General features: G+C 40.7%; 2 protein-coding genes across 7 annotated transcripts; one reads left to right on the top strand and one right to left on the bottom strand.

Annotated features, from left to right (window-relative positions):
- The first annotated feature begins 411 nt into the window (after nt 1-411).
- Nucleotides 412-12,878, top strand: kcnc1b (potassium voltage-gated channel, Shaw-related subfamily, member 1b). 3 transcript variants are annotated; one of them, XM_072385991.1, is made up of 4 exons: nt 439-1,610; nt 6,034-6,949; nt 7,589-7,762; nt 8,762-10,839. In XM_072385991.1, exons 1-4 carry the CDS (start codon nt 1,047-1,049, stop codon nt 8,899-8,901), a joined length of 1,794 nt encoding a protein of 597 aa, XP_072242092.1. In that variant the 5' UTR covers nt 439-1,046; the 3' UTR covers nt 8,902-10,839. The 3 variants fall into 3 exon arrangements, with proteins under 3 accessions (XP_072242094.1, XP_072242092.1, XP_072242093.1); XM_072385992.1 differs by lacking the exon at nt 8,762-10,839 and adding an exon at nt 11,341-12,878 and having other exon boundaries at nt 463-1,610; XM_072385993.1 differs by lacking the exon at nt 7,589-7,762 and having other exon boundaries at nt 412-1,610; nt 6,034-6,927; nt 8,737-10,839.
- sergef (secretion regulating guanine nucleotide exchange factor) lies at nt 10,887-24,178 on the bottom strand. Of its 4 annotated transcripts, none has more exons than XM_072385995.1 (11): nt 24,108-24,178; nt 23,702-23,840; nt 23,010-23,162; nt 19,784-19,878; nt 19,564-19,624; nt 19,368-19,481; nt 19,191-19,253; nt 18,693-18,851; nt 18,426-18,598; nt 17,375-17,411; nt 10,887-14,040 (listed from the first exon to the last, which is right to left on the bottom strand). In XM_072385995.1, the coding sequence occupies exons 1-11, from the start codon at nt 24,147-24,149 to the stop codon at nt 13,856-13,858; spliced, it is 1,221 nt and encodes a 406-aa protein (XP_072242096.1). In that variant the 5' UTR covers nt 24,150-24,178; the 3' UTR covers nt 10,887-13,855. The 4 variants fall into 4 exon arrangements, 1 of the variants encoding a protein (XP_072242096.1); XR_011915806.1 differs by having other exon boundaries at nt 13,980-14,040; nt 17,375-18,319; XR_011915807.1 differs by having other exon boundaries at nt 13,980-14,040; nt 17,375-18,291.
- Between the last annotated feature and the right edge of the window lie 864 nt (nt 24,179-25,042).

The following is a 25,042-nucleotide window of genomic DNA, read 5'->3' as shown; positions in this document are numbered from 1 at the left end:
AGAATGATGACTCCCTGCTGGCCGTTGCAGCTGCTCGACGACCACAACGCTCCAAGCAACGGCATAAAGTGAGACGGCATTTTTAAAAAATAAAGAAGAAAAAAAAGTGGGCAGCTATCACAATTTCTACAACCTTAATTGAGGAACTTGACTGCGTGTTTTCATAGGCTAAGTACAGGATCCCCCCTGGGCATGCTCAATCTGATTTGAGAGCGGGGCTCGGTGTGAATAACAGGCAGTTTGGGCGTTTTTGAGTAGGTCTGTCGCCCTCTCATCTTTTATCTTCTTTATTTGATCACTGATCAGCAGCGAGTACCGGATTCCCATCAAACACACTGGGGATATTACTTGTTAAGGAAAGTATGAATGACAGGGAAAGGTCTGTGAGCAGGGTAGCATCCATCTGCTGAGACAAAGACCTGCTGCGTGGTGGCGGCGCGTCCTCAAACGCAGAGGGGGAGCGGACTGAGCTGAGTGTGAAGGAGATGAGTCTGTAGGCAACAGCAGAGGAACACAGCAGCGGCGAGTTTCCTTCAGGAGCTGCCGGACAGGCGCTTTCCGCTCAGCACCACCGCAGTCTCCTTGCCCTGCTCATCTGATCAATTGCAGAAATCTGGTGAATCCAGTAAAGGGGATTTAATCTGTTTGCACGGGGGAAGTTTGTCTGCGTTTGCGCTTTTATCTCGACATCTTGGATTAACAAGCGATGTGACGTCCATTCTTAATGTGATCCTATTGGCTGCGAGCATTTTGGATTTCGATTCTATACCATTCAGAGCGTGGCAGCCGTGACTGTTCAAGATCCTCCAGTTGCATGGCAGGTGTTTGTGAAAAATACAGGGTATAATGGGATTGTAGCCCGACGCGTGTCAACGACCACTAATTTATTTCCCATTTGGTGAGAAACGACAGGTTGCTTTGTGCGTAATTGTTTCCGTCAGTGTCTCAATCCGCCTGTCTGGTCACTTCTGTGCATGGTTCAAAGGGGTGTCTAATCTCACCTTTGCGATGAGGGGAATTTATTGGAGAAATGCCTAAGGGACGCAATGGGCCTGAGCGACGACAAGGATCGCATTGTGATAAACGTGGGAGGGATCAGACATCAGACATACCGCAGCACCCTGCGCACCCTACCTGGCACCCGATTGTCCTGGCTGACCGAGCCTGATGCACCCAACCACTTGGACTATGATGCCAAGACCGAGGAATTTTTCTTCGACCGCCACCCTGGCGTTTTTGCACATATCCTTAATTACTACAGGACAGGTAAACTCCACTGCCCGGCTGATGTCTGCGGGCCGCTCTATGAGGAGGAACTGGCCTTCTGGGGCATTGATGAGACAGACGTGGAGCCGTGCTGCTGGATGACCTATCGCCAGCACCGGGAGGCAGAGGAGGCCCTTGATAGTTTCGGCGGGGGAGGTCTGTTAGACCTGAGTAGCGAAGATCCGGAGCCAGATCCGGAGCATGCTGAGGATGATGTAGATGAAATGACAAAGAGGCTGGCACAGGGGGACACACCTGATGTCAGGAGTGGTACCCTGTGGAGCCGGTGGCAAAGACGTGTGTGGGCTCTGTTTGAAGACCCTTACTCTTCTAAATATGCAAGGGTGAGTTTTTTTTTTAAAAAGAAATATACCTATTTATGCAAAGCTGTATTTATACATTTTTTAGTTGTTGTAATTTGATCAGATTTAGGGACCTCGTAGTGAATGATCTCTGGTAAAAACAAAGACAACAGCATTCTTAGATTTTTTATTACTATTATTGATTTGACAAAAAGTTGCATCAACAGGCATACACTTGTGAATTCGTTTGCCTCTGCTCCTTGATGGTGAAACAAAGACTGATGGGCCTGAGAGGCTTTTTACGACCTTGCATTGTACTCCCAGGGGTCTCTGTAGGGTCGATGTGAGAGCACAAGGATGGAGGAGGAAAGAAAGAAAAAAACCTCAGGAGTAAAAACCATTTAGATGCAAATCATGACCTGGCCTCTCTTCTGTCTTGCATAGGGAGACACATAAACTTTTTCCAACCCTCACAGGTTTTTGAAGTGTTATTTCCAGGGCACAGGGATCCCTGTGTAGACTGGCTCTGTGGCTAAATAGGTCAGTTAGACATCAAACCAGGTCTTTGGCACCACCAGAACATTTATGGCAGACCTCCAGACAAAAAACGAGGTTGCTGTTAGAGGTGACATTTCTAGTCTTCGTTATGGGCAATGTTCCATCTGGGCGTAATGCCTCTCATTGGTAACAATGAAATGACTTTATTTTTTTCATCACCGCTTTGCTGCATGCTGCTTTGATCACTCCTGCAGTCTGTTAGCTGTAATTAGTTATCAGGCACTTTCCAACAACTTTATTCTTTTTTTACATGTTCTTACTCTTACGCATAGGAAAGCACTGTAACCCCACACACTTATTTATAAATTTCACCCTCTTCATGCAGGAAAAAAAATACCCCAAGCCGAAAACTCAGGCATGTCCCACATTCAACAATAAGCACGACAAAAGCAGATTGACAGAGCTCCACCAAGACTGGCAAGAAGATTAATTAGATGTGAGCTTCAGATTTAATTACAGACTCTATTCACAGTGGATACATCAGAGGAAAGGACTTATCATTGCATACAACTGTAGGCCAGTAGTTTGCCAGCTACAGTGAGAATGAGCCAAGAAGGAGCAAACAATTCTTTGTTCCTCACCCTCCCTCCAGACCACTCAGTTTCTAATTTTCACAAAGACGCATAATTTAGCAGGCAGGCTGATTAGATGCAGCGTTTGTTTAACAGTTAGAAGGGTGGAATGTTCAGCAGGCTGGTGATTCAGGGTGTCTGGAGGCATCGGCAGTTAAAATGAAAATATCTTACCAGAAAGAGGCTTTATCACACTGGATCATGTATGGTTGGTGATTTTTATCCCCCTGTCTCTCCTTTTAGTTTGGGCTGTAAATAAGGATTACTTTCACTGTGCCATTGATAATTCTGTATTGTCCGGTCTTACTTACAATTACAAAAAAATGGAAAACAAATTAATTCGGTTAGAAAACACAGAAAAACAGCATGCAGTGGTTATTACTTCAACCTTCATAATTTGTTTCAGTCACTGTTTGCAGTGTGATTAAAGCTGATTGTATTGAAGTGTAGGGAGTACGTGTGAATTTGTGCAGAAAATACCATAGAGGGGGTGGACAAAACAAGACTATTATGCAATCTGACAAAACACCAGCACTTTTTAATGCTTCCAAAACTGTCAGAAAATCTATGTCGCCTCACATCCACAAAAGCTGAGCATTATTACCTAGATGAGGTAATTTTGAAATTGTTTTGCATTTGATTTCTTCCATAACTTGTATGTAATGTCTGCAGTAATTCTTTAAGAAGAATGCTGACAGATGTCAGTTTTGGGAGTCAGCACACTGTGTTCCTTCTGGACCATTATACTAACATGCAAGAGAAGCAGACATTCATAAGCAGCAGTGATTTCCTCAGAACAATGCATTGAATCACAAGTGATGAGATGTTATAATGAGTGCCTGTTTTCCATCTTGTGCTGCATATCTGCCTCACTCTGAATGGATGTGACCTCCAAGGAGGCAGTGTTTCCTCCACTCAGTGGAATACGCTGAAGACTTCATGCCCAGACCTGCCCATTTCCAAATCACATCTTCCCTGTTGTCATTCATTATTTCTTCCTGCTTCTTAACACTGCTGTGTATTAGTTTTAGAGGTAGCAGGTGGGCCCATTTTCATGCAAGAACAGAATGCTATTGATCTGACTTTTGCAATTCATATGATGGTCTTCCCTTTTTCCTGTTGATTTCTTGGCCATCTTTGATCTACTCACGTCAGATTTACCATTGAAGCTATACAGTCAAATAAAATAAAAAGTATGCCCTCTGTCAGTTCTAACGTTGTGCATATCAGGATATAATAAGATATCGACTGGTCCTTTAGGTTTTAATATAATACAACCTCAGATTAACAACAACATGACATCTATGTTTGTGATAATCATAATGATTAATATATTCTTTAAAAAAATGTATATATAAATATATATATATATGTACATATGTATATATACATTTTTTGTTTTAAAATAAAAATTAAGCCAAAATGCAAAAGCAGTGCATGAAAAACGATCTACACCCTCACTTATATACCCTCATTATAGTAATTAAGATGGTAAATTGCACTTAATTCTAAATCACTTAATTAATTGAACAACTGTTATCACCTCTATAAATTTGCAGTTTTCTATGCAGACCATTCAGGGGGGTGTTAACACAATGTCAAGGAGGAGAGACATAAGCATCTTAGTGAAGCAATTGTGGCTCCCCATCAATCTGGGCAGGGTTATAAGGCCATTTCCAAACTATTTAGAGTCCATCATTATACAATGAGACAGATTATTTCCAAGTGGAAAACAGCTTCCACTCTGCCCGGTACTAGATGTCCCAGCAAGTTCCCTTCAAGTCAGACCGTGCAATGCTGAGAAAAACTGCAAAAAACCTCAGGAGCTACATCTCAGACTCTACAGGCCTCAGTTAACATGTTAAACACTGAAATTGATGACAGTACAGTTGAAAAAAGACTGAACTAGTATGGTTTGTTTAGAATGGTTGCAAGAGAATGCCTTTTCTTTCCAAACATGGCAGCACAGCTTACGTTTGCAAAGTTACATCTGAACAAACCACAAGACTTCTGGAACAATGTCCTTTGGACAGACAAGACCAAAGTGGAGATGGTTGGTCATAATGCACAGCAGCATGTTTGGCGAAAACCGAACATGAACAGAACATGTCAGCAAAAACAGCTACTACAGGACCTGGGCACCCTTCAGTCATTGAGTCAGCCATGGAATTCTCCGCATGCTTACGTATTTCAGAGGTAAATGCGAGGCCACGTGTCCAACAACTAAAGCCTAGCTGAAATTAGGTGACATGACTGGACAAACGCAGCAATAAATCTACAACAGAATGCCTGTGAAAGAAAAGAATCACGATGTTGCAGTGGGCCAATCAAAGTTCAAACCTCAACCTGATAGAAATTCTGTGGTGGGACTTTAAGAGAGCTGTGCATAAACAACTGCTAAAAACCTCAATGAACTGAAGCAAAAAAAAAAAAAAATGTGGGCCAGAATTCCTCCACAATGTGAGAGACATTTCTCACATTGCCTCTAAAATTTTGTCTTTGATTTTGTTTAACAAATAAAACGTGTTTTAATACACCATCTGTTGTTGTTAATCTGAGATTAAAGATGGTGCACTTCCTTTTCACAGCTGTAACTGCTTTTTCTTCTCTGAAATTATTGTAAAAACATTGAGTTGTAAGACATAGTACAAACCAGCACAGCATCATGAGAGGAAGATATCACAGGGAATACCCAGGGGAGGCTGTATCTGTTACACTTATGTAGTATGCATCAGAAATCAGAAACAACCTAAATGGGATGAAATCTGATCATTTGATCGATACACGATGAAGGCTGAAGTACTTTTTTGCCATTAAGGGAAATACGGGTTTCTCTAAACTCACAGCAATTCCCAGTAGTTGATCATCTGGACAGTATGACCTTGTATAGGGAAGACCTACAGTGGCGAGGGTGCTGAAGGGAAGAACCCAAGTTAAATTTAGTCAGGAGGGTTGACACTAATATCCTGTTTGCTGCTACTTCTGCTGCTGGTGTTGGTTCTTTACAAATTCTGCATGTGGCACAGCCATTGAAATGCCGTGACCTTGAGATACAGAAGAGGCAAGCTCGCACTGATTGCTCCTTCGACAATGACATTTCAGAGTAAAGACACACATGGGGATAAGGGTGTCAGTGTCACTGTCAAACTGCAATAGATGCCATTGTTTGAGATAATAGATTGAATTGCATTTTGTCCTGCTAAGAATGGCTGCTGGACTGTCAAGCTTCATTACACTGCATGTGTTACTGTGCTCATTCTCCTCTCTGTCCTTCTCTCCCCCCTCTTCTCCCTCTTCTAATTTTTCATCTGCACCCTCGATATATCCCTGCACAGTGGATTGCTCTGGCCTCACTGTTCTTCATTCTGGTGTCCATCACCACTTTCTGTCTGGAGACCCATGAGGCCTTCAACCCAATCATGAACCGCACTGAGGAGGAGCAGGTGGGCAACATGACAGTGATTAACACCTACCAGGAGACTGAGACTGCGGCCTACCTCACCTACATCGAAGGCGTATGTGTGGTGTGGTTCACCTTTGAATTTCTGATGCGAATAACTTTCTGCCCAAATAAATTTGATTTCATCCGGAATGCGCTCAACATCATCGACTTTGTGGCCATCCTGCCCTTCTACCTGGAGGTGGGCCTGAGTGGGCTCTCCTCCAAGGCAGCTAAGGACGTGCTGGGTTTCCTGAGAGTTGTCCGCTTTGTGCGAATCCTGCGTATCTTCAAGCTGACCCGTCACTTTGTGGGGCTGCGCGTGTTGGGCCACACTCTGAGGGCCAGCACCAATGAGTTCCTTCTCTTAATCATCTTCCTTGCTCTTGGTGTCCTCATTTTTGCGACTATGATCTACTACGCCGAACGAATTGGAGCCAACCCTAATGACCCACGAGCTAGCGAGCACACACAATTCAAGAACATCCCAATTGGATTCTGGTGGGCTGTGGTGACCATGACTACCCTTGGCTATGGAGACATGTACCCTCAGACGACCTTTGGCATGCTGGTTGGAGCCCTTTGCGCTCTGGCAGGAGTGCTGACCATTGCCATGCCCGTCCCTGTGATTGTCAACAACTTTGGAATGTATTACTCACTGGCCATGGCAAAACAGAAACTACCAAAGAAAAAAAACAGGCATATCCCTCGGGCGCCCCAACCAGGATCTCCTAATTACTGTAAGTCAAGCATCAGCTCCCAGCATCCGAGTCCCATTCCCCATGACGATGTTTTCGAGATAAAATTTCAAGGTAAGAATTAAATGTGACACACATTCTTATGAACGCATTGTCTCAATGCTTCTCTGTTCTCTTCAGGGAGCTGTATCTTTATTCAGAGGTTTCACTGTGTTTTCACACTTCAATCAGCTGGTGACTCAGGCACAAGATTGCACAAATAAATTTCCTTCTGACAACAATCAATGAAAATATTAAATGAAAAGCAGACTTGACTCTAAACAGGACGATAAAGAGACTGTGGCAGACCTTGAGTAATCTTGTTATTGATTTTGCCCTTCTTAATGCAGTGACTCACTCTTCCTCTCTCTTAAGACATACTGAAGGTCTGCATTAGTGATGTTAAGAACAACATTAGTAGATGTTGGCATAACTTAATGCCCCTCTGGTGATGTTAGTATAAAGTTATAATGGCTATGATACAGTTTATGCTAAAGGAAATAAAAAACTGAGCTTCAAACAGTACATCCTCAAAGGAGTGCGAAGTAAACATTAGACAGTAGCTATACAGCCAGCATTATCATACAGGTGCGCACTAAAGTGTAAAGGATATGTTATTTTAACAAATCAAAAACTTTAAAAGGGAAAATGACAGTATGTGAAACAAGGTTTTTTGTTCGTTTCTTTTTGTTTTGTTTTGTTTATTATTTCAAGACTCCAAGCTGAATGGTGAGGCAGCTAATGCAGCTCTGGCCAATGAAGATTGCCCACATATAGACCAGGCCATATCTCCAGAGGAAATCTTCAGCCCCAGTGAGAGAGAGCGGCCCTGCTTCCTGGTCACCACTGCCGAACCCCCAAACCACACAGGGGGCAGAGTGAGGAGGGGTACGTACAGTAACAGCCAATCACAGGCCCCCCTGAGGCACTGACTCACTAAATGTTACACCTCAGGTTTTTTCACACATACAAACACACAGCAACAAGCCTCTTACAACAACCTTCACCCAATTTCATAGCAAATGCTTTTCTTAAATCATCCTGCTTTGGATTGTACATATTCCACCAAAAAAAGCATATGTTAAGGCCAAGCGCACTCACCACAAATGTCAAAAATGATTGTTCACATCGACACAATATATTTTTTGATACCATGCATAATGTAGTACCCCTATTTATTTACCAGTAAGAAAGCTATTTTCGAGATTTACACAAAGTAAAATGTGTTGTCTTCTTTGCCTAAGAAAGTATTTCTGTGCTACACGTGTATCATGTATGTATATGTCTTTAAATGAAAAAACACCATTTGGGATCCTGACTCACGAGTGCACCAGTTCACCACGAGTGCACCACGAGTTCCTCTTGACCATAACGGTGCATGAAATGTCTTGCTGATGGGTGCTATCAGTATGGTGACGGGGCACAACACAAAAGGAGAACCGCTAATGTTAGATATCACCAATTTTACTAATATAACGTGGCAAAATTCAGTTATTTTTTTCTAAAATTTAGAAAAGGCAATAGATTCTATTTTGATGTTAATGTTCAAAAACATTCCTCTAAGAAAGGCTGTATGCAGTATACAGCACACAGTATGAAATTCTACCTGTAGCTAAGTATACATTCCCTGCCTGAGGTGCCTACCTTTTGTGAGTTTTTTTCAGTGTATGACTCCAAACCATTCCGGTACCACCCGGCGCATGCTGTTGTACTCCTGATGCACTCAACGCATGGAGAATAATATTCTGTGCCTGTGTTGACCTGTTTCTTTGGAGACAAAAACAAGAAAGCAACAGGTGTAGTGTTAGCAGTGAGGAACATCAAAACATTTTGTGATGGATTCAGTGCTGCAGTGTACTCAGAACGTTCTCTGTTTTTCAACTGAAGGTTATGAAAAGCCTTGGAGCCTTAACAGCATGTCTGGCATGAGCGGGGATGCCTCTGGAGTGTCCTCAGTGTCCGCCCTGCCCTGCAGCCCACCCTGTCTAATGCAGCATTCACATTCTCCCATCCCATCCATTATGTAGCATGGTTGAGTAGCAGACACAATACCATTGGAAGGCCAGTCCACACTCCTTCTTCTTATCTTTGTTGTCAAATTTTGCTTTGACACTTGCCTTCGCGCCTGCTTTTTTTTTCTTTTCCATTTTTTCTTTATTTTTATGGAAAATTGTATCTTAACTGTGCTTATACTTAAGCTTCCCAAGTGTTCTCCTTGGGTGTGTCATCATATCTTAATGTAGACAACATTGGCTCATGCCACTCTGCATGGGTCACCTCAGTTGCAGACAAAGCACTGTTCTGCTGCAGGCTAACTCCACTCTTTCCTGTGTTTACATCATTGCCTGTTGCTCTGTTGCTTTTGATCTCTCATACTCTACTATTAAGAACTTCTATCTCATTTGCTTTTTACAATTTTGTGAAATATCTTTTCATGAGATGTGCTAACAGTATGCTAGACATTGATATTACATGGCTTTTAAACATATCTGAAAGCTGTTAAGGCAACTCTTAAGAGCTTTGTACGTTGCAAAGTAGAGACGTTTGCTTTCTGAAAGAGCGATCCAGAGAGGACTCGATGTTAGCTGAGTGACCATTACAAAATTTTTTGAACAGGATGTTCATGATGTCCAATGCAATATGGAGATGATGAAAATTCCTATGATGCCACTGATGAATACATTTAATGTCAACATAACTAGAACTGTTCATTTGCATGAATTGCATGAGGAATTTTGTTAATCAAGAAGCTAACTGTAATGCAGTACCTGTTAGAAAAAAAACAACAAAAAAAGTTTTCTTTGAAAAGCTTCAAAAGCTTTGTCATTTTATGCATTCTGAGACATTCTTTACAAGAGACTCGGATTTTCATGTAGCTGCCATTCTTTGCCTTTCCCCAAATTCATGCATTTATTTTCTTGCATTTATTTGATGGGGGCATCCACCTAAAATAGTGTAATTTAACTTGACAAATCTGTCACAAAGCCAATCAATGCTGGTGTGAGCATAAACAGTTTTTATGCCACTGTATTTAAAGGTGGTTATGGGTTTTTAAACAGTATTAACAATCTGCAGCAAATTTTGTAGCTGTTGTGCTGCTAAATTGATGTTACCTAAACAAAAAATGGTGCCTTCATACCTGGTGAGGCACAGTAAGAGTGAGGAATAAATTGACATCATATCACATTAGTGCTCACAGTGTAGCATCGTAACACCTTATGCCATGCTCATGACAGTGTAACAAAAGCTTTACTTTATAAAGGGGCACCTTGAACTTTTTGAACCACCCTCATACTCTTAATTACAAAAAAAATGCCCTCTTGGTTAATGTCGTCGCACCAGTGAACACATGTTTGGATTTAACCTTGAGAGGGATACATATCGCCAAGCACAAAAGAAAAAAGGAAGAAAATAAAGAACAACAACTAAGCACAATATATTCTAAAAGGGGACCAGGCATCTCTACAGAGCCAAAATATATATTGTGTTATGATCAACCAGATGTTACAGTGACTACTGCTGTATGTATGTCTGTTGATTCAAACACTTCAATACAGTTACATGTATTGATACTCTCCCAATAATTATGCACAAGCTTTTCAGGGCACTTTATCAAATGTTTATGTCGACCAATCAGACTTGTTAATTTCTAGAAGAAGATACAGCAATTATAGCAACTCATCTTAAGTTTTGTTTTTATTCTGAGTGAGCAGAGTTTTACATTTCAGGTCATGTCTCTTGTGGTAATTAATGGACGTTATATATATTTAAAAAAAAACAAAAAACTTTGTGAAGATTTCATGTGAAGAGATGCAGGTGAATTATATGGTCATGCAATTTAAATGGGGTTTAAAAAAAAAAGTACAATACAACTTAGTATCTGATGTGGGTCTACTTGGGGAAAGGTAAATGCATGTGTTTTACATTTATGCAAAAGAAAAGTATTCAAATAAAATTTAAAAAGATGTAAATACAAGTCCTTGCATGAAATAAATTTTATACACAACAAGCGTTTAGACTCCGTTTTTATTCAACAGCACACCCATACATACATCTTTCCTTTCCCACTGGCTTACTGCTGGTGTTTCCAACTGCTGTTTGACCCTCTGTCCATCTGTGTCGGCTCAGAAAGAGCTTTACCAAAACGAGGTGACTGCGAGAGCATGATGCAAAGTATACACACGCATGACAATGACTGAACTACCCTTACATCAACCTGTACAGCGCAGCATGATTTGGGCATGTTTATTAACCCGACCCAGAGTCCAACCTCTGCACTCAGACAGTTCTTTGGTGTCTGACGCCTTGGCTGAGCATGGGAACTACATGGTAAACCCACCATTTACCATGAGGAACTAACGGAGCACATTTTCTTTACTCTCCATCATCGCCATCATTTCCACCGTTCAACATAATTTGTCTAATAATTTATTTTTGTTACTGTTTTGTTTTTTATATGTTTATAGAGACCCAACGACAGCACCGGAGCAGACAACCAACAGAGTCAGTTTGTGTTATGAACCATGGTGTGCCAACCACTATGTGTATGACTCATAATGGCCCATCACCCACCTGATAGTGCTGTAGCATTGTTGTGTGTATTACTTAGTATTTTTAAATGGGTGTGACAGTGACAAGCTGTACATCACAAACTCAGCATAGATGTAGCACTGAGGACGTTCTGTTGTCAAGCCTTATGTAGCTCAGTATCTGTGACTGGTTACTGTGTTGTAATTTATGTGCCTATTTTTGGTGTGTGCCAGTGCTGTAAATACGCTTTTTGTGTGCTGAAGTTGTGTGTACCAATGTCTTTGAGTGATCATCAAATGTTTGTGTGCTTCTTCTGTTGAATGGAAAAAAAAAAAAAGGAAAAATGTTGCTCCAAACCTAGTCGCACACCCTTCAGCAAAAACCTGTCAGTCCTCATGTCAGCCAGACTTAACAGCTGAAAACCAATCGTTACCTTTGCACTGTCATGGTCACATCTTTGTAGACTTTTTGCACTGTTTTGCACCAGTGAACCTTTAACATTCCTTTGACATGTTTTCAGTCATCAAAGAGACAACATTCACTAAAAGGAACAAGAAAAATTGGGGTCAGGTTAAAAAAAAAGCGCCACTCTTACCTTGTCATAGGGAGGCATTAAAATTGCAAGCTGTGGTGCCAGGGAATGTAAATAATTCAGCTGATAAATATTATAGTGGTACTCAGAAGACAGTTTATATGTAAAGTATGTATAACCACAGCTCAAACATTAATAATTATTCTGTAGTACAATAATGACTGAATTGACAATCATCTGATATTTAATTTCTTCTTTCTTAACATTTGCAGTTTGGTAAATTAGTAAGTAATAGCAACTAATGCCAAATCATCATCATCATCACCATACTGGACAAGTGCCTCTGTTATGCAATTTCTTACCATTCAACAGTATACAGTACATTATTACCCAAAGTGCATTTTATTTAAGTCATCAGTCACTAGCCACTGAAAACGTGCATTAGTTCAGCACTCAAAAGCACACAGATACCATAAGGACCCTCAATTGGATCAGCCTCTGAAGTCAAGCACTGAGCATGCCTCAAAAAAAAAAAAGCTCAAAGAACAACTGTTGAGTGCAAAGTACAGACTGATTGTTTGTGTGGAAAAGTTAGTGAGAAGGGACCAACTTTTTACCAAACAACTGCAAACACACTGCCAACAACTTGTTTAGATGCAGTCAGGTACAACAGATTTCATTCTGCCAACAGAGCTGAACACAAATGGGGGGTGGGGTGGGGTGGACAGTGCGCCGGTCATTGTTCGACACAAAACCTTAAAGAAACAACAACACAGCAGCTGTTAAGGTGAAGTGTGTTTCGAACACTGTGCATTTTGTGGTTAATTATCTCAATAACGTGTTCGTTTTGACTGATTTGCTGTTTAGGGATTTTTTTTTTTGTTGTCATTTTTGAACAACATAGTTCAGACTTGTACAATAAATAGTAATAAATAAAAAAAACATAGAAATAATCAGTTTTCAGTGAGTGTTGATTTATTCTATATTTCTGACCTAATCCTGGTAAAAGCTCTTTAATTTCCCTAAATGAATACCTTTCAGTGATGGAGATGTTTCCCACATTCGATTTACATAAACCACAATAAAACATGTTTTAAAAAGTTTAAGATCAAAAATATAAGGCTAATGCTGACATGAGCCTTTTTCCCGTGCCATCATTGCCTTTGACCAAGGCACTGGCTTAACAGATGCCGTTGGTCCTCAGGTGCTGCACTGCGGCTGTTTCCCGCTTATAAATATGTAGGCTGGGTCAAAGGCGGTCGATAAGTTTCTTCCAGTATAAATTAAGACCGTATGGAAGTGGTAGAAATAAGTTAAATAGCAGATTAAAGAATATGACGCAGAGTGACAAAAGACTAAATGAGTGATAGATCTTTGGGAAAGGAATAAAGCTACTGTCCTGTAGTAAATCATAGAATGGCCGAGATTTTTTCGGCATTAAGTACAAGGATTGACTGCCTCCTGACACTCAAGATTAAAGCAGTAAAACCGCTGACATGGGAAGATGAAGCTTTAGCATCATTCCAGTCCATCCCTCACGTGATCCACAGCATCTTCAATCTGGAAAGCTAACACGGCAGGTGGACTGGCCGCCAAAGGCATGGCCATCTCCCCTGTCATGTCCATCAAAGTGACAGGCTAGTTGGAGAAATGATGGCCTCTGCCACAGGAAGCATAACTCAAACAGGCTCTACTCACACCAGAATATTTATGACAACAGCAGTTTGAAGTGTGACCTGTTCAAGTAGCTCAGATGATCTTTTAATGGGGCGAAAGTTATTGCACAGTCAAGGACACTTAAAATGATTGTATGTGGGCTTTTACGAAGCACAAATCAGCTACTAAAAAACAGTGATGTGGTGTTCTGTTTTTATAGTTTCTAACTGTCATGTTGAACAATCTTCCTGCTCCAGTGTTACTCAAGTGGAGTCAGATTTCTGAATTGAATCCGTTGTCGCAGCAGACAGTGCTATAGAGTGTCCGGCTCCACAGCCAATGAGAACAGGCCTCAGATCAGAAACAAGCCGAGGATGAGAGACATCGGTCTGTGAACCGTCTCCACACATTCCATGTTCATTCCAGCCCCATGAGAGAAGACATCCCCCTGAAAAAGAGAGGGGTCATGGGTCAGTGAGGCAGACAGGAGGTAGAGGAGGCAGCACAAGTGTACAATGTAGTCTAAAATTGGTAATCTGGGAGGAAAAAAACAAAATAACCTATAATGAAGACAAAAAAACCAAGATACAAAACCGCAGACAGAGCTTCTTTGATCAAAACACAGACACTTGGCCAGTAATAAAGCCTCCCTGCTCTTCACAGCTGGTGAGCTTGTTGGTGGGTGTGGTCAGGTCTGCATCATCGAGGAGACACGTGCCATGGCAACACAGTTACCTAATAGGCTCCATTGCCATGGCAACAGAAGAGAGCTTGCTTTCTCAAGGGTAACACATCTTCAAGCTTTCCCCATTCAGTGGTCGTGTGTCTTTCGTGTTATGTTCTCATTTATTTCATCAAGTGGTTTCTTTGTCTTTCTGTGGTCTCAGCCTGTCTCTGTAAACCAAAAGCATCAAAGATTCGGAGTCGCCAATAGACGCATATGTTTTCACCAGTTAACAGATCAAGATATCATGCCAGCAGCTTATGTCAGTGTGACATTCTGCCAGATACAGCTAACGTATTACAAACACACATACAAAGCCCTGTTTCTAAGGTGCTGCATGGTTCCATAAGTGGGCCGCATTCTTCAGTTCAGTGTGTTTAGTAAACATTCTTTTTTTGGTGTTCTTGACATGTTGAAGCTTCTTGCTCATTGGGGAAAAAGCCTTATTTTGGTGCTGTGCTAAATTCGTAAATACTGACTGGAGTACAGCACATCAGTGTTTCCATGGCAACAAAGTGCCTGCACAAAATTCTGCTCAATTTTTTATTTATTTTTTTTTAAGAAAAAGAAAAAGAAAAAAACACAAACCAAAAGCTTATTTCCTGGTAAACAAATCCGGTCACTGGTTTTCATATTCAAGAGCACAAATTTCACACCTTATTAAAAGCACCACAGTGGCACAATCTGCTGGAGTTGTCTCTTTTTGTTTTTTTAGACTTACTTGCATGAGTCTGCAGGTAGAAGTAAAAATAAGACCTAATCTAAGGTGATAGTACTTCTTTAGTCCCATTAAGTTGATGTATTCACATAAAAATTTTTCCCCAGATTGGATGAGCTCATCCCACAGAGTGTTTGGACACTTACCACCTCTGACCACCGCTGATGAATTTCATACGCGAGGAGCACTTGCTCAGGTACAAATGGGCATGGGCTGAGCAGGCAACAGATATCATATGCAGCATGCAATGCTCTCCGTTCCTTTCCACCTGACCTACTTCAGCACCAGAAATAGCAGCACTTAGGTCTCTGCCTCCGATCCTGTTTTGCTATTTCACTGTTCCTGCCACCACGCTCGAGTCAGGAGGAGAAAGAGACGAGAGCATGGCAGAGGCGTGAGGTACTGGAGGTTCACAGGAGTCCTACCTCTCATGGTCCTGCTTTCACATCTTCTCACTGAACCTCACAAAGAACAGATCGGTACTTTCAAAAACTGCTATTATGATGGACAGTCATTACAGATCCCTGTGTATTATGGCATGTGCTTTATCCTTATTTTGACAGCTGGTCAGAACGTTGAAAGCGGGTGGCATGGATGCTTGTAATGTAGCAACAACAGCAATGTTCAATGCTCTCTCTCTCTCTCTAATGGAACCTTAAGCTTGCATTTCTGTGTTCATCGAAGATATTTTTATTCATGCAGATGTAAAAAACTGGGTCAATGTTCAAACTTTAATGGGAAAGACTACATCCAAAATGTTCCTTATTGTTAGCTGAAACTACGGAAATGCAGGAGAGATTGACCAAGCCTGGAAAGAATAAAAACACATTTGGAGTTCAGATAGGAAATTACAACGACAGACGTTTTCTTTTAGCAGTCAGTAGGTTGTGTTTGACTGCAGTGTTCATGTTTACTTCTTATGTGGACAGAGGGAAATGCTCTTGAAACATCTGACAGGAGCAGCACGCCTGTAACTGCGTGTGTGGTTAATTCAGCTCTTTTACAAGCCTGTGCGGGTAATCGCCTCTGTCATTGATACCCATCTATCCATGCTGTAATTACTTCCTGATGCAAAGGCAATGAGCTGACCTCAGAAATCCATCTGAAGCTTTACTGGGATTATTTTTTCACACTGCGGTTTGATTGAAATATATTAGACAGTTCCTTTACTAATTATTCTGTACCAAGAGACAGGCTAGTTTCACTTAGTTATATTCCTTTTCATGTGGTCAGAGGGTCATGCCAGACAATATGGAACGTCTCACGTTTCAGTCACTAACTCTCACAATAATTTTTCCATTAATGTTCCTCACATCTTCATCCAAACTGTGACAGAAAGAGCTGCTGCTCACGCAGTGTTTGCAATTCAAGCAGACTGGTCAGCACATGAAGTGAATTATAGCATAAAAGTCCAAATGTAGTCAAAAGATTTCATGTAATACTGCGCAACAATCCATTATTAGCCTGCTAAGTGCCCTGCGGTGGTGTAAAGCATATCTGTGGTGGATTTAAGCAGCAGGGAGTATACATTCTCTATGATATCTATATGTTTAAGCTTATTCAACAATCAGTGTGATAATTATTACTTGTGAGGGTTTAAGTGAACCACTTTAGAATAACAAAAGCACAGTTCTCAACTCAATAAAAACACAATTATCTTATTTTACCCGACGTCTCCTCTGTCTCAGCCCTTTTAGAGTAACTGTTCTCTCACAAAATAAGCCTAATAAGCACTCTGCATTGTGCTGAACCAAACAGAAGTAAATGGGGGCGGTGGATGGAGTTGCTGTTCACTCGGAACAGAAGCAACAGCTGAAACTCTTTTAAACAGTTTGACTTCGATACTCTAAAATAATGCTTAGGGGCTGCAGCTAATTATTGCACAGAAAATCTTAGAATAGGAGAGCTTGGACAGTGGTGCTAATTATTTCTTTAATAACTTAAATCAATCACATTCCTCCGAACAGCTGGAGATAAATAAACCCAAACTAACCCACTGTTACATCTATTAAGACAACGGTGGTGGTTCAGAGCCGTGCAGTGTTAAAAGTGATATGTAAGCGTTACTAGGTCCAAACTAGTACCATTGTCATAGCAAAATATGTTACGAGAAAGCCACAAGGTTGCTCATTCAGACACCACACCGACATGTTCGGCTGTTGTCCGATTATTAGAAAGCAGTGCATGTCTGATGGTGCTTAATTTAAGGATTTCTTCCTATTTTCTAATCCTCTCCTTGATTTGTCTTTCTAGTGCAGTTGTGAATCGTGTGTTATGTGACCAAAAAATGAGGAGAAGCGCTGAGAAAATGTTAGCGTTTCATTGAGAGAGTACACTTACCTACAATGGCAAGGTTATGTTCTGATCCACAGGTGATCTATAGAGAAAAAGAATTGAAAAATTGATCTGAAATATGTGTTGAAAGCAGACCTTTTCAAGATTGCATTACCCAGGGATTGTTATGCCGGCAGGGATATGTGGATGAGTGAATCTCTGTGAAATGACCTCTACAAATTCAATAAAATTAACTGTGCCAAGACATCATGACTCAAATTTCCTTCAGAAGTGCAATTGCTGTTAAAATGAGGGATCAAGTCTTCTTTAAACATTTCAAAAACTTCATTGTACTCCTGCTCACCCGACAACACAAAGCAGAAATTGAACCAGAGAAGCTGAGCATATTAATTCTATTTATATCTAAATAAATAAATAAATACTGCTGTCTTGCACAAATAGTCTTTTTTTCCAACTGAACTGATTTGATGACACAAGTTTTGGAATAAAGCACACACCTGTTGCAATGCAGGAAAACACCTCCCAACTGTTGAACTTCTAACAGATTGTACTTAGCTCTGACAAATATGTGTAAGCCTCATAAAATTACGGCAGCTAACTTAAAAGTTTTCATTGTGGTTGTAGAGTTTGAAAGTAGGGTAAGCGTTATAGCTCTCTCAGCTTATTCATCTCACCTTTGGCTTCACACACTGATGTAATTTTCATCTTTTAATCTTCCTCTGATGCATTCAGGTTAGCTGCAGCAATCCATGCACACAAATAACTGAAGTGACCTCTGCCTTCGCTAAATGCATGCGGCACTCTTCCCGCTGGATGAGCACTGATGTGTGCTCTGCATGCAGGATATGTTGAAGCACTTTATTAAGAAACTTCTTTTTAAGGGCCATCGGGTTTATCCACTTTCTAAATAATCTTCAGTCACTGTTTTCATCTTTGGTTGTCTGCTGCCCCCTGCTGGACTGCTACATACATGTCAGATTCAACATAAAGCTGATATGCATAGAAAATAAAACGCAAGAGGCACAGACTAATTCTTGGAATCAAAATACTTTGGGTGATTTCACCTGCAGAGGTATCAAACCATGAGATGTCTCACCTGCGTTGCTCCATGGAGGACTTTCACCTCTGCAGGGAGGCATGCCCTCCTGGTCTGGCCGTCACCCTCCACTACAGAGCCAGCTGACTGCAGCTCTGTGTTCAGACTGGCTGAGGCTTGCTGGCCGAGCTGTCCGTAATCTCCTCTGCCCCATGTCAACACTCTGCCGCTCTCTGAAATGGTTTCACAACTGAATGATCTGATACAGCGACTGTCCAGTAAATGGTGAGCGTCTCGGACACAATTTGTGCAACTGTGTTTGTGCACCTGTTTGAGCAACAATGTGTGTCCAGCCGCTCCATACATTCCTAACTTTCTCTCCACTCAACAGAGATCGTCTCAGGAGAGTGGGAGAGGGCAGGAAGGGTTCCGAGGTGGTCAGCTGGCCGTGCTTGTTGCTTCCCCACAGAAATAAATCACCTTCTCCTGCACGCATGACACAAGGAACATTACTCTTCATCCAGCAGAAGCAGCAGCACAGAGGCAGAAGAGTAACTGAGAGGCAGTGGTCAACAAATTACAGGACAGAGAGGAGGCAAGAGATGACATATGAGCATGAAGACAACACACTTAAAGAAAGTGCAGTGCAAAATGCATTATGTAGTACTTATAACTCTTATTAATTTATGGTTGAAGCCTCTTTTATGTGCATCCCCCACTTGTTCCTAAAAGCAATCCAGTTGGTTCAAAAGGTTTGAAACAATAATTCTTGTGTATGTAAGTCAGCTTCCTGAATAGTTTGGAAGCCATTTCTTCTTGGCTTACCTGTTAGGCACACACAGTGCGCTGAGCCTGCTGTTACCAGATGTGATTTCTGCTGCTTGAGACCTGCAGCACAGACATATGCATCTGTCATATCTTTAAATCAACAGTGACAACAGGAATAAATCAAAACCTAAAGTACTTTGACATCTGTTGTTGTTTCAGCCAAATGTATGTTACCTGGAACCTGCCAAGGAACCTTTGAGCAGAGGTGAGATGGAACTGGGTGTGGACTGAGAGCTCTCTTGGCATGACTATATAGACCAGTTCCCCACTGATAGACACAACCTGAGTCTGAAAGTCAAACATAACAACAAGATTTATGGCTTGACTGCTAAATGGGAGACTAAACAAAGAGTTTACGATGACACCTTACCACCAACAGCAAGGGAGTGCCTGAGTCCTGCAGCAACACTCACTATTGGCTCCTTCAAACTCTAAAAACAAAGAGCACAACGGCATCTGCTTTGACAAGACCGACCAGCAGGAGAAGTGTGGTTTGTAGACTTCTCAAGCAAGATTTACAACATAAACATGATTAACTATAAAGATTGCAGCTTCATTAGGGATAAGTTACACTCTTATCATGTGCTCACCTCAACAGCTAGTAGAGCTGCAGTGTGTGTGGCTGCCTGTCCAACACCCAACTGTCCAAATGCATTGGAGCCACATGCCAGCAGTTTACCATTATCTGTTATTGTGCCAAAAAAAAAGAAAGAAAAGAAAGACACACTGAAATGTTCAACCTTCAAACTGTTTTGTAAAGTTTCTGAGCTATGTTCTACTTCAGATTGCTGAAAAACAAGCCATAAATAATCTGCCCTGTTTCAATCTCCTGGAATGCAAGTCTGTTGAGAAAGATTCTCTTTTTAACGACAGAAAAGAATAAATCAAAAATGTCATCATGTCCTATGAGTCACTTCTGCTCAGGAGAAACACGTGAAGAAATGCTTTAACTCTGTACAAATTGTACAAAGAATGGAAGCAAAACCAGTTTTCACTTTCTGGAACATCATTTACAGTTTTTTTTTTTTATCTTAAGTGTGACTCAATCAGAAAAACGAGTGTTTATCTATAAAACCTTGCTGATCTTATCGCAAAGTGAAGTTTTCTCTACAACCATTCTGATCGAATCACGATGACTTTGCTGTCAAATAAAGGAAAACTGCAGAGCAGTTTCGGTCAATGTAAACTACTTTAAAGTTTATTACTACAAGCACGTAAGTTGCAAATGCAGTTCTTGGAGCCTGCTTAAGCAAGATAAAAGTATTTATCAGCCATCAAAACCCATGACACCCCAGGGTTGAAGCCAGGATGCAGAGCTGCAGTCTTACTTCTCTGCAACTTCCCACAACCCCATAATAACCCCAAATGTGTCTGCCAGTAACAGTCTCTGTTAGTAAATGTTGTGATTGGTGATCATCATATTGATCAATTTGGTCTGACAGAAACTTGGCTGAAGCAGGAGGATCATGTTAGCATCAATGAATCAACTTCCCAGAACTGTTTGTACTTTTAAACTGAAGAGGAGGAGTGGCAGCTATCTTCCAATCAGTTACTCATCAGTTTGGGACCCAAGATTAGTTCTAGCTCTTTTTACTGCCTGATTCAGATTATCTCACCCCAAGTGGAAATTGTTTACATTGTTTATGCATTTAGCAGACGCTACTATCCAAAGCGACTTGCCTAAGGACCCCTACTGGAGACAGTACCTTTCATGCAGGGGATTTGAACCCAGATCTCCCACATGGAAGGGGGCAATCATACCACTACACTTTACAGTTTTAAATTCTATATTTAACTCAATTGGCTTTACTCAAAATGTACACAGACCTACTGACTCTCAGCATCATACCCTTGATCTTGAGCTAACGTGTGGAAATAAGACTGAACAATTAACGGTAACTTATCTGATTAACGTTTAATAACCCTTTAGTTTATATAGCTTAACAACACATCACCTGAGAAGACACGTTTTTATATAACTGGTGTACATCAGAGAATACTGTAACCAAATTCAAAGTGTCATGTGTCAATACAACAGAGGGCAGCTGCCTAAACTTTACTCCCACACAACTTGATTGTGTGGTTAATAGAGCAACAGCTTCAGTGCTTTTAACAGTGGACATTGTTGCCCCCCTTAAAAAGAAGGCAATCTGTTGGAGGTGGCTGGCTCTTTGGTTAGGTTCAAAGCTGTGCGTTAAAGCAGACAAAAAGCAGACATAAACTCTGATTAATTTGAATTAGTCTTGCAAGATAGTTTAACAATATATCAGAAAGCCTTTTGCAGTCTTTGAACTGCTTATTAGTCATCATTGAGAGAGGAGAACGAGAATAACCCCATGTTTCTTTTCAGCACTGTAGCCAGACCAAGACCAATAGCTCTGCTGAACTCCGAATTCCTTTAACTCTCAGTTGTGATGATTTCATGTGCTTCTTAGAATTGTGGCATCCTCCCCACCATTGTTACTGATGTACTGTGATGCACAGCAGCTTTAGAAGCATATGTAGAGAGAGTGCAAAATCCAGAGTGCATCATAGCACAAAAGCAGCTCTGCAGAAAGTTACCAATGACCTCCTCCTGACCTCTGATAATGTCATTACATGATCAATCATAACATTCTACTACAGATACTTGAACATGTTATTGGAATTTAAAGAGCTGCATTAGGCTGGTTTAACTATCTGATAGATTCCACTTTGTTTACATAAACAATAAGTCTTCCTTACACAACCAAGATAGTTGTGGAGTATCAATACTATATACTTTCAACTTCATACATGCTTCCATTAGGTAATATTATAAGACAGCAAGGCATACATTTTCATTGTGGTGCTGATGATAATCAGCTGTACTTATCTATGAAATAAGATTAACTCAGCCAGTTGATTAGACCGACTGGATGACTCTGAATTCTATGCCTCTAAATTCAGACAAAACTGAAGTTGTATTCTTTGGATCCGAGGCCCAAGACTCACATATAAAACAGGTTTCTAGGACTGGCCTCTTTCACCTTTGTAATATTGCCAAAATCAGGAACATCCTGTCTCAGAGTGATGCAGGAAAACCGGTCCATGTATTTGTTACTTCATGATTGGACGACTGTAATTCTTTATTATTGGGCTTTCCAACAAAATCCTCTGAAAAGCCTCCAGCTGATCCAAAATGCTGCAGCCAGAGTTCTGAAGGGAACAAATGGTTCCCAGAGTTTCTAAAAGTAGAATGGGAGGCACAGCTTTCAGTTAACAGGCCCCTCGCTGTGGCACCAGCAGCCAGTTTGGGTTTGTCAAGCAGACATCATATCTACCTTTAACATTAGTCTTAGTTTTTTATCTTTACGGTAAAGAGTATAATAATGGATGGCTACCTTTCCTCCTATTACCTGAGCCAGGTTTCGTTGGAGGTTTCTTCCTGTTAAAAGGGAGTTGTTCCTCTCCACTGTCACATTGTGAGTTCTCAGTACGGAGGACTGATTTGAAGAGAAGATCTGAAGTGATCTGTTGGTTTCCTTAGCTACTCAACTTTTTATAAATTTACATTTTATGAAATGGACTCCAATTGGATTGGATTTGAACAAATTTGACTGACAATTAGACTGTATTTTTAAAATACCTTGAGATGACCTTTTTTTTGTGAATCAGCACAATATAAATGATACTGAAAATAACTGAGTTTAATCTTTAACACTGAGCATATTGTGTAAAATCAGACATGAACATGCAGTCTGAAATGATCTTTCGTATGAGTGCGGAGTTTGAGTGTAACTCAAAGGACATTCTTATATACGAGGCCTCTGCTGTGAAATTGTGCTCAATACTCACCAGTGAGGAAAAGAGTAAAATCCCAACCACAGGCCACATTTGTGACTCTCTGATTTGAGATGGGGCAAAGCTGAAGAGTTAAGATGTCTGCATTGTGTCCAACTCCCAGCTGGCCTCTGTGATTCTGTCCGCACACAAATACCTCCCCACTCTCTGTCCAACACAAAACACACCACAGACATCACTGAGCAATGATCTATTAACAGAAATACATCTTCTTTTTCTATGCTACCCATTTACTCAACATTATGCCTGGGTCATTAACAAAAAGAGTGACCTCTCACCACAATTTTAAAGAAAACATGTTGTTTTTGATTTGATCAGAATAAAAATCATAAGCAGGTTTCATAATAAGTTTTTTTTTTCTTCTACTATAAGCTGCTCAATTAAATTGTAAATTTGCATAAAACCAGTTATCAAAATTCACGTAATGTTCAGATGATTGCACAAATCCTTTGTGGCCTGCGCCGCATGTTTGGCATAACAACAAAATAAGAACTTAATAACTAAGGTAAAAACAACAACAAAAAACTAACAACTGGCTTATTTGGCCAGGAGGAGGCGCTACATTACCTCATAAAAGGTTTTTATTTTTCTTATTTCTATTTTTTAAATTTGCTTAAAAAAAAAAAGATCGTTTTTCCTTAAGTCTAAATTAGTTCCATGAAGTTTGAATTATTACAGAAACCCACCAGTGATAACCACGGAGTGTCCCCCGCCGCCACTGACAGTCCGGACTGCTTTGTTTTGTAGTGCAGTGCTGTCACAGAGCCGGGGAACAGACTGGTCCTCCACATGTCCCTGTCCCAGCTGCCCGTAGCTGTTGGCTCCCTGACAAAAAACAACACGAACCACTCACTGCACAGGACTAACAACCAACTATGTGCTAAAGTCACCGCCAAACAGATATTAGCGGCTGTTTTGGGTGTCTGCACTTGTTTGTGGGAACTAGTCAGTTGGTTCGCTTGCTAAGCTAACGTTAGCAAAAGTGCTAATGTTAAGCGTTGACATGTACCTTGGTGCGTATTTAAGAACATTTACTTGCACGACCAGAGATACAAAACTTAAACCATTTAACGGCGAGGTTAACAAACTTACCCAAGAGTGTAAACAGAACTGTAGCTGTGAGAGTGTTTCCATGGAGCACCCAGTAAAAAAAATTAACGGTACAATTTGCGACACTGTCGTGATGATTGTCACTGGCTCTGTGAGATGGCTGGTTCGTATTGTAATCTAAGACGTTTAAAAACTTTTCAGATATATATTGCCACAGCTGATTTGCCTGAACGAGTGGGCAAATTATATGAAACACGTGCACATCCTCCAAAACGACGATGCAGTTGAACCAACACCTTTTTAGAAATATTTGAGGCTCCAAACACTAAAGCTTAAATTAATGCTTTAGTGGCATTAATTTATTTATTTTCAGACGCAGTTACGTTTAGATGTTAAGTCTAAATGTGTATACCATTTGCTAAAGTCACACAGTTGAAAAAACTAAGTGTAGATAGATAGATAGATAGATAGATAGATAGATAGATAGATAGATAGATAGATAGATAGATAGATAGATAGATAGATAGATAGATAGATAGATAGATAGATAGATAGATAGATAGATAGATAGATAGATAGATAGATAGATAGATAGATAGATAGATTTTCTCCCTGTTTCCCTTCCTTAAGAATGGCTTCTTGACAGCCACCCTTACATGGAGACCATTTCTGATGAGGCTTCAGGGAACAGTAGATGGATCAACTGATGGTCCAGATGCATCTTTCAGGTCCTGTGTTGGGTCTTGGCTGGATGTTTTCCTATTTCTTAAGGACATCACTTTCAAATATCGCTCATCTGCTGTAGATCCTGTTTAGGCCTGACACTTATATTTTGTTCTCCACATAACCAGTTTCCTAAAATATTTTTGGGACACAGCACACTATGCTTGGATATGAAAAGTTTTTAACAAACAGTTCTTTGAGAATAACCTTGTCGGTGCAAAAATATTATTTGATGCCTGTCAAGTTGTGTTATT

Source organism: Leuresthes tenuis, unplaced genomic scaffold, assembly GCF_036924035.1.
Source record: "Leuresthes tenuis unplaced genomic scaffold, fLeuTen1.0.hap1 SCAF_5, whole genome shotgun sequence".
In the NCBI taxonomy this organism is placed as follows: Eukaryota; Metazoa; Chordata; class Actinopteri; order Atheriniformes; family Atherinopsidae; genus Leuresthes; species Leuresthes tenuis.
This window is presented reverse-complemented; position numbering and strand designations above follow the sequence as displayed.